Source organism: Scyliorhinus canicula, chromosome 18 (genome assembly GCF_902713615.1).
Source record: "Scyliorhinus canicula chromosome 18, sScyCan1.1, whole genome shotgun sequence".
In the NCBI taxonomy this organism is placed as follows: domain Eukaryota; kingdom Metazoa; phylum Chordata; class Chondrichthyes; order Carcharhiniformes; family Scyliorhinidae; genus Scyliorhinus; species Scyliorhinus canicula.
This window is the reverse complement of record NC_052163.1, coordinates 94,697,291-94,715,710: the sequence shown is the minus strand read 5'-3', so window position 1 is coordinate 94,715,710 and position 18,420 is coordinate 94,697,291. Positions and strand designations below refer to the sequence as shown.

Below are 18,420 nucleotides of genomic sequence, written 5' to 3'. Positions count from 1 at the left end.
TGGGGTTACTGGTTTATGGGGATAGGGTGGAGGTGTTAACCTTGGGTAGGGTGCTCTTTCGAGGAGCCGGTACAGACTCGATGGGCCGAATGGCCTCCTTCTGCACTGTAAATTCTATAAGTCTATAAGTTACCATTCCAAGTGGAGAGCGATGCATCAGACGTCGCTCTGGCCACCACCCTCAACCAGGCAGGCAGGCCCGTGGCATTCTTTTCCCGCTCCCTCCAAGCCTCCGAAATTCAGCACTCCTCCGTCGAAAAAGAGGCCCAGGCCATCGTTGAAGCTGTGCAGCATTGGAGGCATTACCTGGCCGGCAGGAGATTCACTCTTCTCACTGACCAACGGTCGGTTGCCTTCATGTTCAATAACACACAGCTGGGCTAGTTCAAAAACGTTAAAATCTTGTGGTGGAGGATCGAGCTCTGCACCTATAACTACGAGATTTTATATCGCCCCGGTAAGCTCAACGACCCCCCTGATGACCTATCCTGAGATACATGTGCCAGCGCACAAGTGGACCAACTCCGGACTCTGCACGACAGCCTCTGTCACCCAGGGGTCACACGTTTTTACCATTTCATCAAGGCCTGCAACCTGCCCTACTCCATCGAGGAAGTCAGGGCGATCACCAGAGGCTGCCAGGTCTGCGCGGAGTGTAAACTACACTTCTACCAGCCAGACCGTGCGCGCCTGGTGAAGGCCTCACGCCCCTTTGAACGCCTCAGCGTTGACTTCAAAGGGCCCCTCCACGACCGCAACACGTACTTCCTCAGTGTGGTCGATGAATATTCACGATTCCCCTTTGCCATCCCATGCCCCGTCATGCCCCACCGTCATCAAAGCCCTCAACACCATCTTCGCTCTGTTCGGCTTCCCCGCCTACGTCCACAGCGACCGGGGATCCTCATTCATGAGCGATGAGCTGCGCCAGTACCTGCTCAACAGGGGCATTGCCTCGAGCAAGACGACCAGCTACAACCCCAGGGGAAACGGGCAGGTGAAGAGGGAGAATGGGATGGTCTGGAGGGCCGTCCAGCTGACCCTACGGTCCAGACATCTCCCGGCCACCCGCTGACAGGAGGTCCTCCCCGACGCACTTCACTCTATTCGGTCGATCCTGTGCAGCGCAACTAATGAAACACCCCACGAACGTCTCTTTGCCTTCCCTAGGAAGTCCACCTCCGGGGTTTCGCTCCCGACATGGCTGGCAGCTCCAGGACCCATTCTCCTCCGTAGACACGTTCGACTCCACAAGGTGGACCCTTTGGTTGAGAGGGTGCAGCTACTTCACGTCAACCCGCAGTACGCCTCCGTAGCCAAGACCGTCTCCCTCAGGGACCTGGCACCAGCTGGGTCCCTACACACCCCACTTCGACCCGGCACCACTCTCCCTTCCCCCGGCGCAAACCACCGCAGGCCCCGCTCCAGGACAATCCGTCCTCCCCTTGCCCACACCCGTGGATAAAGAGGATTTTGACATGCTCCCAGAGTTACCGAAGACAAGCCGCCGCCTGAGTCGCCACCAGCACTGCGGCGCTCTCGACGACAGATCAAGGCACCAGACTGCCTGACTTTGTAATATTATCTGTACTTTTAAAATACAATTTCCTGTATATAGTTCTCCACCACCCCCGCCGGACTCATTTTTAACAGGGGTGAATGTGGTAGTCACCACTGTTGTATATATTGTATATATAGGATGTTGATATAGGTGCTTTACGGTAAGCCCCTTGTACTACAGGTACGTGGGTAGATCCCTGCCTGCTGGCTCCGCCCAGTAGGCGGAGTATAAATATGTGTGCTCCCCGTACAGTAGCCATTTCGTCAGCTACTGTAGGAGGCCACACATCTCAATAAAGCCTCGATTACATTCTACTCTCGTCTTTGCGTAATTGATAGGTGCATCACCACACTCGGTCAAAAGCTGCCTTGATGTCAAGGGCAGTCATTCAGCTCTTTTATCCATGTTTGAACCAATAAGGTCAAGAGAAAGTTATTGCTGAGTAAGTGCTGCTTGTTAGCCCTGTTGATGAACCCTTCAATCACATTATTGATGATCGAGAGTAGACTGATGAGACAGATATTGACTGAGTTAATTTGTCCTGCTTTTTACGTTTAGGACATACCTGGGTAATTTTTCACATTGCCGGGTAGATGCTAAGGTTGTAGCTGTATTACAAACACTTCACTCTTGTGTTTTGCGCATCCAGTGTCTTCAGCTGTTAATTAATATCACGGTTGCTGGGTCACAAACAAGAATAGAAATCCTCAGTGTATTTTCTTCCTTTCCTTTTCCCTAACGCTGTAACAATGGGGCTAAGTGCAGATACCTGTATCACCATATGATTTGGATCAAACTACTGAATATAAAGCAGTGATCTAACCTGAGCCCTTCTTGTCTGTACTACCCACTGGATGGCGTGTCTACAAACTTTGCCATCATGGGGACATTCCAGCATTAATCTATGAGAAACTCAATTGAGCAATGGATTAACTAAATTACCGCACCCCACCCCCCTCCCCCCACCATCACCACCCTCAGAGAGGTGTAATCTTTCATCAAACCTGTTCTGATGTTGAAAGAGCAACATATTAGAAAACTTTACTGAACTATTTGGACTTCCGGTGGCGGCCATGGAGGAGTAGGTCGTACATTTGATAGCTCCCGCCTGTAACGGACTTTTGGACCTTTTACCCTGTTTGTTTCCAGATTTTATGGGATAAATCGGTGAAGAGTGAGACAGTAAGGAGAAATCCCCCAAAGTGTATGGACCAGAAGTGGCCGTGTGAGACGACAAGGTCCTATAAAGGAGACGCAAGCAGAGCTGGTAACACGGGACAGCATGGCGGGGCAGCAGTGCCGTGGGGAGATGACACAGTGGTCGACGGTGAAGTTTATCGAGGATTGCTTCGCCAAGCTGAAGAAGGACACGCTGGACCTGATTAAGGCTTCGATTGATCAAGTGGTTCAGAATCAGGAAACCCACGGGAGAACGATCCAGGAGGTGAAACAAAAGTTTTCCGATCACGAGGAGTATATAACCGTGCTGGAGAGCAAGGTGGGATGATGAATGACTGCCAGAAAAGAATGCAGGAGAAGCTGGAGGACCTGGAGAACAGGTCCAGGAGGCAGAACCTCAGAATTGTTGGCCTCCCTGAAGGCAGTGAGGGATCGGATGCGAGGGCTTTTCATAGAATTCATAGAATTTATAGTGCAGAAGGAGACCACTTGGCCCATCGAGTCTGCACCGGCTCTTGGAAAGAGCACCCTACCCGAGGTCAACACCTCCTCCCTATCCCCATAACCCAGTAACCCCACCCAACACTAAGGGCAATTTTGGACACTAAGGGCAATTTATCATGGCCAATCCACCTAACCTGCACATCTTTGGACTGTGGGAGGAAGCCAGAGCACCCGGAGGAAACCCACGCACACATGGGGAGGATGTGCAGACTCCGCACAGACAGTGACCCAAGCCGGGAATCGAACCTGTGACCCTGGAGCTGTGAAGCAATTGTGCGATCCACAATGCTACCGTGCTGCCTTATGTGACGGACATGTTGGAGAAGTTCAAGGGGTCTGGGCGTTCCCTCAACCCTGGAATTGGACAGAGCGCACAGAGCCCTCGCGAGGAAGTCCCAAGCGAACGAGTCGCCGAGGGCCATGGTGGTAGGTTTTCACCGTTTCATGGACAAGGAACACGTTTTGCAGTGGGCCAAGAAAGAACGGAGCAACAAGTGGGAGAACGGTGAGTTGCGCATCTATCAGGACCTGGGAGCGGATTTGGCCAAGAGGCGAGCTGGGTTCAATCGGGCAAAAAGCGACCCTCTTTAAGAAGGGGGTGAAGTTCGGGATGCCGTACCCAGCCCGTCTGTGGGTCACACATGAGTAACGGGACTTTGAAACGCCAGACGAAGTATGGACCTTCATTAAAGAAATTAAGCCGGAGGCGAATTAAAAGATACTTAAGCCTTGGAGAAGTACAGAGGTGGTGATTTGTAGTGCTGGATTGTATAAATTTAAGTAGCTCGATGTGAAATAATGGGCTGTGTGGAGGGTTAAAGGTTGCTTTGTCTTGCAGGGACTTTATTAGAGGGGGGGGATGAGCTTTGAATTTGGTTCTGCTTTTTGGGTTACTATTTTTCTGAAGTGACTGTTTCTTCACTGCTTTTTCTGATGTTTGTTTACTGGGGGATGTGATGCTTTTAAAATGTTTATTCATGTGGGGAGAGAGAGGAGAAAATAATAGGGAGACAGACTGCTTGGTGCCAGGGGCGGGAGCTACCGAGTCAGCATGGGTCAGTTGACTCTCGGAAGCGCAGTGGGAGGTAAGCAGGTGTTAAGCTGGAGCCTGACTTAGGGGATTGGGTTTCTAGTGTTGTTGCTATGGTGGGGGGGGGGGGGGGGGGGGGGGGGGGGGAGTTGCTTTCTGACAGGGAAGGAACTGTTACTCGGGGACAAATGGGAGGTCGGGAATGGCCGCAGCCCAAGTAGTGTCTTGAGGAAGTGGAGGGTGCGAGCTAGAAGCTGGCCTAAAAATGATGATGGCTAGTCGGCAGTGGGGGGAGGTTGGAAGCCTCCTGTCCAGGCTGATCACATGGAACGTGAGAGGACTAAATGGCCGGTCAAGAGGGCTTGCGTTTTCGCGCATTTGAGAGAACTGAAGGCAGACGTGGCAATGCTACAAGAGACACACCTAAAGGTTACAGACCAGATGAGATTAAGGAAGGGGTGGGTTAACTGAGTGTTCCACTCAGGACTGGACTCAAAGACCAGGGGGGTAGCGATCTTGATCAGCAAACGAGTGGCATTCGAGGCAGGGAGAATCGTGTCAAACAAGGGGGGTAGGTACATAATGGTGAATGGGAAGCTGGAGGGGGTGGAGGGTCTCGGAGCCCCAATTGAGAGTATGGAAATAATCAAGGGACTGGAAGGCATGCAGTCGAGCAAGGCCCCGGGGTCTGACGGCTACCCGGTGGAATTCTATAGGAGGTTTTCGGAGATATTGAGCCCATTGCTGGTGAGGACATTTAACAAAACAAGAGAGAAGCGAGTCCTCCCCCCCCCCCCCCCCAACAATGTCGCCGGCCTCGATTTCATTGATCCTGAAACGGGAGAAGGATCTGGAGCAATGGGGGTCATACAGGCCGATTTCTCTACTGAATGTGGATGCCAAACTGCTGGCTAAGATACTGGCCACAAGGATAGAGGAGTGTGTTCCGGGGGTGATAGGGGTAGACCAGACGGGATTTGTTAAGGGCAGGCAACTCAAGGCCAATATTCGAAGGCTTCTCAATGTTATTATGATGCCCTCAGAAGGAGAGGAGGTGGAGGTGGTGGTAGCGATGGATGCGGAAAAGGCTTTTGATCGGGTGGAGTGGGAGGCGCTGGGAAGGTTTGGGTTTGGTGAGGGCTTTATTGACTGGGTGCAGTTGCTCTATCAGGCACCAGTAGCGAGTGTGTGCACAAACCGGCTAAGGTCGGGGTATTTTAAACTACACCAAGAGACGAAGCAAGGGTGCCCCCTCTCCCCGTTACTGTTTGCTCTGGCCATAGAGCCATGGGCCATGGCGTTAAGAGCCTCTAGGAACTGGAAAGGGCTGGTTTGGGGAGGTGTGGCGCACTGGGTCTCGCTCAATGCAGATGACCTACTCTTGTACATTTCGGACCCGTTGGAGGGGATGGGGGAAGTAATGCGAATCTTGGGGGAATTTGGCAATTTTTCGGGGTATAAATTGATCATGTGGAAAAGCGAGATGTTTGCGATCCAGGAAGAGGACAGGATAAGAGACTGGGAGAGCTGCCGCTTAGAATGGTAGGGAAGAGCTTTCGGTATCTGGGAATCCAGGTGGCCCGGGAATGGGAGGCATTGCACAAGTTAAACCTATCCCGGTTGGTAGAAAAAATGGAAGGGGACTTTAAGAGATGGGACATGCTCCCGCTATCACTGGCGGGGAGGGTACAGACCGTAAAAATGACGGTCCTCCCCAGATTTCTGTTTGTCTTTCAGCGCCTCCCCATCTTCATCCCTTTTTCAAGCGGGTGAATAAGATCATTTTGGACTTTGTGTGGGTGGGTAAAACCCCGTGAGTGAAGAAAGTGTTGCTGGAGCGCAGTCGGGGGGAGGGTGGGTTGGTGCTGCCAAACTTCTGCAATTACTACTGGGCGGCTAATCTAGCCACGGTTAGGAAGTGGGTAGTTGGGGAGGGGTCGGCATGGGAGTGGATGGAGGCAGTGTCATGTAAAGATACCAGTTTGGGAGCACTGGTAACGGCACCTCTGCCATTCTCGCCGGCCCGATACTCCACAAGTCCGGTGGTGGTGGCGGCTCTGAGGATCTGGGGGCAATGTTGGAGATATAGAGGGTGTAGGGAGCATCGATTTGGACCCCGATTTATAACAACCACAGGTTTGTACCAGGTAGGCTAGATGGCAGGTTCCAGAGTTGGCAGAGGGCAGGAATTAGAAGGATGAAGGATCTATTTATACACGGGAGCTTTCCCAGCTTGAAAGCTTTGGAGGATAAATTTAAACTGCCAGCAGGAAACGGTTTTAGGTATTTGCAGGTGCAAGACTTCCTGAGAAAACAGGTGCCGGCCTTTCTGCTGCTGCCGCCACGGGGGATACAGGATAGAGTAGTTTCCAGTACCTGGGTGGGAGAGGGGAATGTATTGGATATTTACCAGGAGCTTTCGGAGGCGGAGGAAACTCCGGTGGAGGAGCTTCAGGGCAAGTGGGAGGACAAGCTAGGAGGGGAGATAGAGGCGGGGCTGCAGGCAGATGCCCTAAGCAGGATTAATACCTCCTCATCATGCGTCAGGCTGAGCCTGATACAATTTAAGGTAGTCCACCGGGCACACATGACAGCGGCTAGGATGAGTAAGTTCTTCGGGGTTGAGGATAGATGTGCGAGGTGCACGGGAAGCCCAGCAAATCATGTCCACATGTTTTGGGCATGCCCGAAGCTTAGAGGGTTTTGGCAAGGTTTTGCTAAGGCAATGTCCACAGTGCTAAAAACACGGGTGGTGCCGAGTCCAGAGGTGGCGATCTTTGGAGTGTCAGAAGATCTGGGAGATCAGGGGGCGAAAGAGGCCGACATCCTGGCCTTTGCCTCCCTGGTAGCCCGGAGACGGATCTTGTTAATGTGGAGGGACTCGAAGCCCCCGAGGGTAGAGATCTGGGTTAGTGACATGGCTGGGTTTCTCAGTCTCGAGAAAATAAAGTTTGCCTTAAGAGGGTCAATGTTAGGGTTCTCCTGGCGGCGGCAACCGTTCGTCGACTTTCTCGGGGAAAATTTAAATGTCAGCAGATGCAGTATTCCTTGGCCGGGGGGGGGGGGGGGGGGGGGGGGGGCGGGGGGGGGGGGGGGGGGGGGGGTGAAGATTGGGCTGCGGGGGGAAATGTTTATTTAACCATGTTAATGTAATTGTTTATGTTACTGTTTCAAATACCTCAATAAAATATTTTTTAAAAACTTTACTCAACTATTTTAGATTAAATATAACTGTCTTTTCAATTCAATAAATGCTGTATTCTAAGCCACATTTAACAAGCTGCCTGGGGTGTGAAACACAAATGTGTCTCCGTAACATGTCTATAAGGATAGTTTTTTCTGCTCAGTCAACCATTAATGTTTTGCTTCTGTGGTTAACTATGCATGTCCGAGGCCCGGCTAGCTCAGTCGGTAGAGCATGAGACTCTTAATCTCAGGGTCGTGGGTTCAAGCCCCACGTTGGGCGAGTGTTTCCAACTATGCATGTCCACACAGTCCTGTAATCTCCATTTAGGAGGTTTGACAGTTATAGCTTCACGGTTCTACATAGGGCTTAACCAATCCTGTGAGCTGTGAGCACTCAGGTTGAAGTGTTTCCATTGGATCTGGATGTATGCTGTTAAATCATGATTTCTATGCATGCCACTTCAATTCCCATTGAGCTGTCCATCCAAATGTGCCGCCACGTGTTTGAAATAGGGCACTTTTGGCTCAGCGATGCTTCCCATCAATGCTACCTTCACTGACTCCCAAAAGAGCTGTTGAGGGCAGACCAATTAAATATTTCACACTAAAATTGCTAGTTTTTTTGTCAGGTAAGGATATTAAGGATTGAGGTGCTGGAGTTTGCGGTCGGAATTCTCTGGCCATTGGGATTCTCTGTTCCCACCGACAGTGCACTCCTGGCCGCGGGTCTCCCGGTGGTATGGGGTGGTTTCGATGGGAAATCCCATTGACACGCCGTGGGAGTAGAGAATCCCACCACCAGGGTGTAGAGAACCCAGCCCGAATACAGAGCAGCCAAGACCTGACTGAATGCTGGGACAGGCTAGAGAGGCTGAATGGTCCACTCCTGTTCCTCTGATCTTATTGCAAATCCAAATTTTTCATCAAGTAATCACTCTATAACAGTTTCAGAAACTCCGTGATAAGAATAGTAGACATTCTTGGGTAGTCTTGGGTGCCACACCTGCAAGATACATTTGAGGCCAACAGTGATCTGAGATCCAGGGACCAATTTCCATTTGTTTCCTTTTCTCCTGCCTTTCATTTTTGCCTTGCATTTAAACCAAATCTGACATAACGTACAACCAGACATCTTGATTTATCTTGGGGTAAACATACAGTGTGACACCTGGATATAAAAGTGGAATTGAAATTAGGCAGCTTCTATAATGGTTGCCTAACCACAATGTCAGTTTATGTCCAGGTGCCAAATTGAGATTTTACCACATTGTCTGCTCTCCTCTTCACAACCAGATGAGTTACTGTGCACCAGCCAACTTGACTCTTTCATTCTACAACCAGCGACAATCAATATCCCTAATATCTACACTTAAACTAATTGACATTCTGTAAACCGTAAAAAAAAGTTCTTTCTCCCTGACCAGGTGGTTCTTCTCAGACGAATGTAAGAGCCAAAGCCCACAATGTAACTACTTTACTCAGACAGAATTGTACTCAGTGATGGACCCTGCGCACAATGCTCGAGTTCATACCTGAAGAATGGCCATGAGACTGTACCCCAACCGGAACTTTCAGAAATAAGAAAGAAAAGTGCCATGACCATAAAATACCAAATAGCCAACTTCTAGTCTGAATTTAAACCTTGACAATGTCACTTAGAACTAAATCATGGAAAAATGGAATGGTTCCAGCGCAGAAGGAGGCCATTCAGCCTATCACGTCAGTGTCGGCTCTCTGCAAGAGCAACTCACGTCATCCAACTCCTCTACCCTTTCCCATGGCTCTGCAATTATTCTTTTTCTTAAGATCCTTATCCAATTCCCTTTTGATGGCTGCAGTTGAATATGCCTCCACCACACTCTCAGGAAATGCATTCCCTATCCTGACCACTTGCAGGATGCAAAAGATTTTCCTTATGTCGTCATTGGTTCTTTTGCCATTCATCTCATACCCTGGTTCTTGCCATTCCCACCAATTGTCTCGATCACATCTCCTGTCAACTCTCCCTTCTCCACAGAGGACAGCGCCAGCTTCACCCAACTATCCATGAAAGTCCCCTGTCCCTGAAAACATTCACGGAAATATTTCCTTTATCCTCTGCAGAAGTGTGGTGAACACTACTAGTGGTATATTACGTGTATTACGGCACTGCCCGTATATTAGAGGTACAATGGTAAATCCCTGCCTGCTGGCTCTGCCCAGCAGGCGATGTATAAATGTGTGTGCTCTTCTGCGCTGCAGACATTCTGTTTACAGCTAGAGGAGGCATACCTTGTTCAATAAAGCCTCGATTGTTCCACCATTCTCGTCTCGTGGCAATTGACGATACATCAATTTATTGAACAAGATTTTTAAACGATGGATCTCCTCATCAAGCCTGATCGCCTGCAGCTGAGCCCTCAAGCAGCCAATGCCACGTCCACCTTCGACCACTGGCTAGCCTGCTTCGACGGCTACCTCAGAGCAGCCGCTGAAGAACCCTCGGACTTGCAGAAGCTCCAAGTCCTCTATTCACAGGTGAGCCCTGACATTTTTCACCTCATCCGGGATGCGCCAACCTACTCCGAATAAAGCCTCGATTGTTCCACCATTCTCGTCTCGTGGTAATCGATGGTACATCAAGAAGCCAGGCATCCTTCCTAAGGTACTTGCTCAGAATGGGGCACAATTCTCCAATTGAAATGAATGAAATGAAAATCGCTTATTGTCACAAGTAAGCTTCAAGTGAAGTTACTGTGAAAAGCCCCTAGTCGCCACATTCCGGCGCCTGTTCAGGGAGGCTGATACAGGAATCGAACCGTGCTGCTGGCCTGCCTTGGTCTGCTTTCAAAGCCAGCGATTTAGCCCTGTGCTAAACAGCCCCAGCAATTGAGACCAAACCAGCATTTTATAACGGTTCATCATTACTTCCTTGCTTTACTAATTCATGCCTCTATTTACAATGAAATAACATTTTCAACAAATAAAAGCCTATGACACTTAGTGTAAACTTAGCAAACACAGCCAAAATTATATTTTTAGCATTCCTTCCATACAATAATTTATTTGTTCCACTACGTCAGCTGTAACATGTGCACTGGAAGACAAGTTAAGTTCCTTTTTTCACATCCCAGTGCACCTCCAAAACCAGCATCAGTTCACAATAGAACTCAGGGCTATTTTTGAACTTCCTCTGTGTTATTTGTTTCACGATAATGCAGAAAGACTTCCCATTTCTTTACACCCTGAGACACGTGAAGTTTCCATTACACTCGAGGTGCCAAAAGCAGGGTTACCAAATTTAGAGGCGGGGAATTAGAATTGGTGTGATTCATTAATCCCACAGCATTATTTGTGTTATAGTTATAGCAAAAATTGCAAACACGGAACGGAGTATATCCTTCCGAGCGTTCCCTACAAACTGAGATCCTGTAATTTGGTCATTTTCATATTTGCAACAGCGATTTAATATAGAGAGGCTGCAAACATTGAATGTTTTTATCTTGTCTTTCCTGCACTCATTGTACAACTGGTTTGAATCAGTTCTCTCTGGTTTATGTATCTAAACCAAATGCGGCTAAATTTTGATTTTGGACAACAGAATGTTTCAATGGATGACCCATTCCCGTACCAGCCTCCCCGAACAGGCGCCGGAATGTGACGACTAGGGGCTTTTCACAGTAACTTCATTGAAGCCTACTCGTGACAATAAGCGATTTTCATTTCATTAGGCACTTCCGGCTGAAGGTGGTTGTAAATGCTTTGTTCTTCTCCTTTGCCTCCACCCCCCATCATTTAGGGAGGGCATATTTGTGGAATTCCCCTGCTCCCATTTATTGCTTAATTGTCCGCCACCAATCACAACAAAACTAGATGTGGCAGGACTGCAGAGTTTTGGCCTGATGTGTTGGTTGTCGAATAAAATATAAACACTACCATCAGTAAGGGTCATCACTTTGAATCATTTCAAAATTTTGCAGAAAGTGTTCATTAAAATAGTCAAATTCCAGCAGCTTTTTAAAAAAGTATTTCATGGGATGTAATTTGTTGCCTATCCCAAGTTGCTCTTGAACTGAACATCTCAGAGTACAGTTAAGAATCAAGCATAGGAATTCTATGTAGATCAGGGCAGGCAAAGGTGGCAAATTTCCTTCCCTCAGAGACATTAGTAAATTAGATGGGTCTTTACAACAATCAATGATTCATGGTTACTATGACTGAGACTAGCTTTATACTCCAGATTTGTTTGTTGAATTTAAATTCCACCATCTGCTGTAGTGGGACTTGATCCCATATCCACAGAGCCTCTGGAATACTTATCCAGTGACATAACTACTCTACCACCATCACCCCCGTCTGAAAAAATCAGCAGGAAAATCAGTGTTGGTTCATGATATTCTGTGACAATGAATTTACTTGAAGGTTCTCCCTTTCCATCGCAGCAACTTCAGCAGACATTTAATGGAAATTTCTAAGTTCACCCCTTAAATCTTTCTAGTTTGATTTAAAGGTATCACCACCTCAAGTCTGCCAAAAGTACTTTTGCAAACTTCTTTTCAAATAATATTGTCAGGAGTTTACCTGTGGTTCAGTTTGTAAGGAAGCCTGGCACTGAGGTCTATAGATCAGCAAAGTGCCATTATTCTCTCCCCCGTTAAGTTAGCTGACCTCAGCTGGGATGGAGTGGGGACTATTACATTTGGCCGCATCATCTCAAGATTAGCCAGGAAAAAAATCAGCCAAGGGTTCTATTGCTCATTGTCAAACTCCAAATGGAAAGTTCACACATAAGGTGATGGTTGGATCAGCATTGGCTGTAATGCCTTCCCTTGTTGATCTGCCCCACCAAAATTCACTCTTTAGACTTATTCACAAAAATATGCACTTGGTCAAAGTTGAGGGTGCTCATGGAATTGTTCCCACTAGAAGTCCGTTTGAGGAGAGGAGAAAATGATAAATTTGTATCCTTTGGTTTCATATGCATGAGCCTTTCATTGCACGGTACAAAAAGGTTTGATGAACAGAAACTGGATAGCTCACCTCAATGAGTTCGATAAGGTTGTAAAAATAGTTTTCTTCGTCGATTGTTAGTTTATTGTCTTTGTAAATGACGCGATAGTGACTGATCTCCTCTTTCGAGCTGACACACAATACATAATCACCAGGATGTCGAATGGATTCTCGCACCAGGAAGAGGCCATCTTCTGTGGGCTGGAGCACCCTCACTGCATCTTCACCACTGATCTTCCCGTGGAACCACCTCACAAAGAGTGAAGACCAAACTAATGTTAGCAAACTTATCCAAGGTATTTCCAATACCCTCTCCCCTCGGTCAACAATTTCAATTTCCCCCAGACCCCACAACCTCAGTAAAGCCAATAATTATTCACTACCCCAGCAAATTCTTTCCACCTTCATTCATATGTATTGATCTTTTTGCCTATTTTCCGCCCACTTCTCCTGAAGGCATTGACTCAGGAATGTTCCACAGGGCCAGCTGTTTTGAATACCGAACTCAAGTGACTATTCTTCTTGTGTAAACACAAACCACGGGCTGGATTCTCCGGACCCACAGCCATGTGTTTCTCAACGGCCCGCCAGTAGCGGGATTATTTACTCTGGCCGTTAGTCAATGAGATTTTCCATTGAAGCCATCCCGCGCCGTTGGGAAACCCAAGGGAAGCGGTACGCTGTCGGCAGGAACAGAGAATCCCAATGGCCGGAGATATCCGGCCTATGAGTGCTGACAAGCTAACCAACCATGGGGGGCCTTGACAGATGAACTCATGAAGGTAGGTTTTGATTTTGTGTGATAATGCAAAATGGGTGACAGCAAATCGGCAGGTTATTTTAAACTCTTCCAAGTTTTATATCCATGGATTTATTTCCACAAAGTCAGGAATTGTGTCATGCACTCTTCAGCAAGGATCACTGAAAAACAATAAGGAGCAGGAACTGTTGATGGATTTCCTCTGTAACCATGGATCATTGGTGTCAAATTTTTTATTGGGCACGAATTTAACATGGTGCAAGCGAGTGATAAAATCTTGTCCATTGACTCAACTGAGATCAGCCAACCCAAACCTAGGCCACACCTGTGATAATCCTGGTCTGTGGGGCTCAGGCATTGCTCATTAGGGATTCTTGCCCCTCAGTTCCAAGATAACCGGACATGGTCAATGCTCATGATGTGGCATGGAGTAGATAGACAGTAAGAAGTGCACAAGTGTTCTATACTGGCGTGATGAATATTTTAGATGGTTAAGCACCAATAGTAAAGCTATGCAGACTTTTAGGTTTTGTTCGACGTCTGCTGAAGCTCTTTGGGTCTGCACTTAAATGGGGTGCATCCCAACAGGGAAAGGATGTGCATTCAATATGGGAAACAGAGGAAATGGCTTTCATTTCCAATGTATATGAGTGGAGTTTTGAGGGGACGTGGGAAGGGGGTAGGCTGAAGTGCCGATCAATGCAGTCAGAGGGAAGTTGGATAAATGTTTGAGGTCAGGCTTCATCTGCATTGAATAGGTCACCTATTCATGGAATTCAGGATGTCAGCCTTAGCCCTGTTGGGGCAGTTTTACTCCTGAGTCACAAAATCGCGGGTTTAAATTCAATTTGAGCACATAACCTAAACTGGCACTTGAGTGCTGAGTGAGTGCTACACTGGCATCATTTTTAAACTGAGGCACAGTTGGCCATCCCATGAAAGATTGGCAGGAGAGTCCACCTGACCAACGTTTATTGCTCCAAAACTGGAAAAGATACTTACGGCATCAGACTGAGGTTAGGGTCAACCCGAATAGCCTCACGCTCACGTAGGTTACTTCTGGATATCAGACCTTCCTCCTTGGTCTTGTTATTTTTCGCTGTGTACCAGCCCTTGTTCTGTTTGCAATAGAAAAGATTGAGCTTGATAATCAAGGGACCTGGACTGGAAGTCAATCTGGTGGAAGTCTGTGAGGACTGAGCCAACTTCAGCGAGGGAATTCTCATTGTGAAAACCCTGATTGTTAAAAGTGAACGTGTCTTAACTGACAGCATACTGCAGCTTGCAGGTTCTAGTTCAACACCATTAGAAGATTGCTGGTTAGCAAGACCACCACCTCGGCGGCAAAGAACCATCTCACGCCTTTTAATCCCTGTTATTTTTAATCCTTTTCCTACCCCTAATGTATGTTTATCTTGTGTGTGTCTGGGCGGAGGATGGGACGGGGTTTTGGGAATAGTTAGATTAACAGACCATTGTTTCATTCTTACCATTAGATATTCATCTATTTCCTTGTTATAAATACAGTTTTTTTTTAATGTTTTACTTATAATCTGGTGCCTGTAACTCATTCGAGTAGTCAAAAGTTAAAGATCTCAGGAAAATGCATAAATTATTGGTTAATTCACTTGTGTTGGGACTCCGGGGTCTGTGGGACTGGAATTTGACCACGCACTCGCCCAAAGTGTCGTAACAGTCAGCGCTCAACTTTCCTCTTGTTCCTCCAAATTTCCCAATTCTCCGTCCTGCCCAATCGTCTTCCTCACTGCTCCCCATCCCCGTTGTCCTTGCAATTTGAAAATGAATTTACCTCACCAAGCAGGGCATGTGTGAATGGAAGCGCCGGTGAGAGGGTGTGAATGGGAGGAGTTGATGCATGGATAATTGGAGAGTTGATCGAGATGCTGTTTGGAATCCGTGTCGTATGGAGGAGGGGAAAGGGAACATAGAACATAGCACATAGAACATTACAGCGCAGTTCAGGCCCTTCGGCCCTCGATGTTGCGCCGACCTGTGAAACCACTCTAAAGCCCGTCTACACTATTCCCTTATCGTCCATATGTCTATCCAATGACCATTTGAGTGCCCTTAGTGTTGGCGAGTCCACTACTGTTGCAGGCAGAGCATTCCACGCCCTTACTACTCTCTGAGTAAAGAACCAGCCCCTGACATCTGTCCTATATCTATCTCCCCTCAATTTAAAACTATGTCCCCTCGTGCCAGACATCACCATCCGAGGAAAGGCAGAGAATTTCTAAACAGTGAATCTACATCAGCTGTGTTCCTCCGCCGTTGGATTTTCCGAGTGTTCTTCAAAAGAGCAAAGCTTGAAAGTGATACATCCACTCGATAACACCCCAGGTGGCAAGGTGGCATGTCACATTCTTCACATGCCAAATTATGATGGAAGTACCCTCCCAAACAGGAAACAAAATGTCAGGGCAGAATCCAAACACTCTTATATACTCACATTGACAACCTTAATAATCGTCAGGATATCTCCCTTGTGAAATGATAGTTCATCTTTCTTTGATGTTTTGTGGTCACACTTAGCTATACATTGTGTTCCAGGATCCCAACCATTCTGCGGAAATAAAATAAGAATGTAATTTTAAACAACAGAATTACTAAATATAATTAAAGGAGAACTGAATAAGAATAGCTCGTTCATGGTGTGATGCATGGAAAGAAAATGGCCTCTCACTAGATCATTTATCAGAGGCCAGCATTTTCAAGTGAAAGATTTACTGCCGTGTACAGAGCACAGTAAGAAGTCTTACAACACCAGGTTAAAGTCCAACATATTTGTGAATTCACCTGAGGAAGGAGCATGCTCCGAAAGCTAGTGTTTGAAACAAATATGTTGGACTTTAACCTGGTGTTGTAAGACTTCTTACTGTGCTCACCCCAGTCCAACGCCGGCATCTCCACATCATGTGTACAGCGCAATCGGTGGCTCAATGAATGTAATGTCAATACTTGGCTCATCCCAGCAAAATAGCAGTCAGGCCCCCCCTCCCCCACCCCAACTTCCCCAGAACAGGCCTTGGGTTAAAAAGGGAAGAAAATAAATCAGCCTTTGTTTCTGCTAATGATTGCTGTTTAGTGGCCCCTGCTATGAGGTGCAAATGTGTGGGCACTATGTGTGATGCAATCTGCAGCTGTCGACACTCAAGGCTTACACATAAACCATAGCTGAACCACTGGAGGTACTTCTGGCACCATATCCTAAAGAGGAAGTCAACAAGACTGTGTGTGTGTGTGTGGGGGGGGGGGGGGGTAGTGGGGCACAGGGAAGGGTCCAAACCATTACATCCAGTTGTCCCACCCAGTTTGGGAATTTCAATTCATAAATCTCGATATAAAAAGCTGTGATTCACACCGGATTATAATCTGTATATGTGTCTGTATTGTAAGTGCAGTTGCACTACCAGTCCTCCAGGGGGAGTAGCTCTGGGAATGCCCGAGTTGTATGGGACTTCTCCCTTGGCTCTGCCCAGGACTCCTCCCCCGGAAGTTGCTGTATAAAAGCTCAGTGCCACATGGTCAGCTGGCCAGTTCACTAAAAGTTCAATGGCTAACCGGCTGGCTCTGTTGTGAGTATATTAAAACCGCTATTCTAATCCTACAAGCACGTGTCCGTAGAATTGTTGGTTCCAACAATTTAATATACTCAAGAAACAGTTGAAGAAATCATGGAAGCAGCCCTCAAGCCCAGACGCCTAGAACTCGACCCACAGGATGCAGAGGCTAAGGAGATTTTTTTCCCACTGGCTGAGATGTTTTAAAGCCTACCTGGCAGAAGCCAGCACCACCGGAACAACGGAGGAACAAAAACTCAGCCTACTGCACGCGAGGGTAAGCCACAGAATCTCCACACAGCTAAATCCGGCCGGTTCTTACACCGCAGCGCTGGCAATACTGGACAAAATATACGTTAGGCCCATTAACGAGGTTTATGCACGCCACGTGTTTACGACCCGCCGTCAGCGGCCTACAGAAATGCTAGCCGAGTTTGTAAGGGAATTGAACAATCTTTCCAATGACCTGTAATTATCAAGCCATTACAGCGGCTGAACATAGGGAGCTTGCTGTGCGGGACGTTTTCGTGGCAGGCCTTAGGTCTAACTATGTGCGCCAAAGACTGCTAGAAAAAGGGGCCCAGGACTTAGACACTACTGTGGAGGCGGCTACCACTATGGATGTGTCCTTCCGCAGCCTCACCTCGTTTCCCGCGGAGCCCGCGACTTCATCGTGGACTCCCGACCAACAGTCCCCCCAAGCCTGTGCCGCTTGGGGGCTGCTGCCAAAGCCAGTTACTCTGCTGCCCCAGCCAGCTACTTGGCTGCTCCAGCCTGCCATTTCTGTGGCCAAAGCCAGCACCCGCGGCAGCACTGCCCAGCCCGATCCGCGATCTGCAGCAGCTGCGGGAAGAAAGGCCACTATGCCAGAGTGTGTCTGGCGAAGAAAGCCCCAGCCTCTAACCCTCCCACGGCTCAAAGCACTCGTTCCCTGAATTCACAGGCCTGCAGGCCCCGAAATGCTGCAGCCTGTATGCTGACTCCACCCCCACCCGGCATGTGTGACTCATGGGGGCGGCCATCTTGGCAATCCTCCTCCATGCGGCCGGCCATGTGCGGCTCATGGGGGCGGCCATCTTGGGATCCATCCCCTTCAAACTCTGAAACTCACCTCGACGACTACGAACTCAGAGGGCAGTCATCACGGGGCCACTCCAGCACAGCTGATCGAGCCGCTGACTACCCGCAACTCAGCGCAGTCACCCTGGATCAATCCCGCCCCAAGCACCTCCGAAGTTCGATGGCGGAGGTCCAGATCAACGGGTACAGCACGCCATGCCTCTTTGACTCAGGGAGCACCGAGAGCTTTATACATCCAGAGCTGGTAAGACGCTGTTTGCTTTCTATTTTTCCGGTGAGCCAAACTATTGCCCTCGCTTCGGGCTCCCATTCAGTCCAAATCCAAGGACGCACCGTTGCTACGCTCACAATTCGAGGCGCTAGTTATTCTAAATTTAAACTTTATGCCCTGCCCGACCTCTGCACGCCACTCTTATTAGGCCTGGATTTCGAGTGCAACCTCAAGAGCCTCATCCTCAGCTTCGGCGGGCCCCTGCCCCCACTCACTATCTGCAGCCTAACCATGCTGCGCATCTCCACCCCTCCGCTCTTCGCCAATCTCACTCCAGAT

General features: G+C 48.3%; 1 protein-coding gene and 1 non-coding gene across 3 annotated transcripts in view; one reads left to right on the top strand and one right to left on the bottom strand.

The window, feature by feature from the left end:
• Positions 1 to 18,420, bottom strand: part of matk (megakaryocyte-associated tyrosine kinase) — a 147,137-nt gene that overhangs the window by 51,346 nt on the left and 77,371 nt on the right. For both annotated transcript variants that reach the window (XM_038777002.1, XM_038777003.1), the window contains exons 3-5: positions 15,680 to 15,793; positions 14,212 to 14,327; positions 12,480 to 12,699 (exon numbers count right to left, since the gene is read on the bottom strand). In XM_038777002.1, the coding sequence (XP_038632930.1) occupies positions 12,480 to 12,699; positions 14,212 to 14,327; positions 15,680 to 15,793 (450 nt within the window). The remainder of the gene's footprint in view (positions 1 to 12,479; positions 12,700 to 14,211; positions 14,328 to 15,679; positions 15,794 to 18,420) is intronic.
• Positions 7,668 to 7,740, top strand: trnak-cuu. The gene has a single exon. It is a non-coding gene; the product is annotated as a tRNA-Lys (tRNA).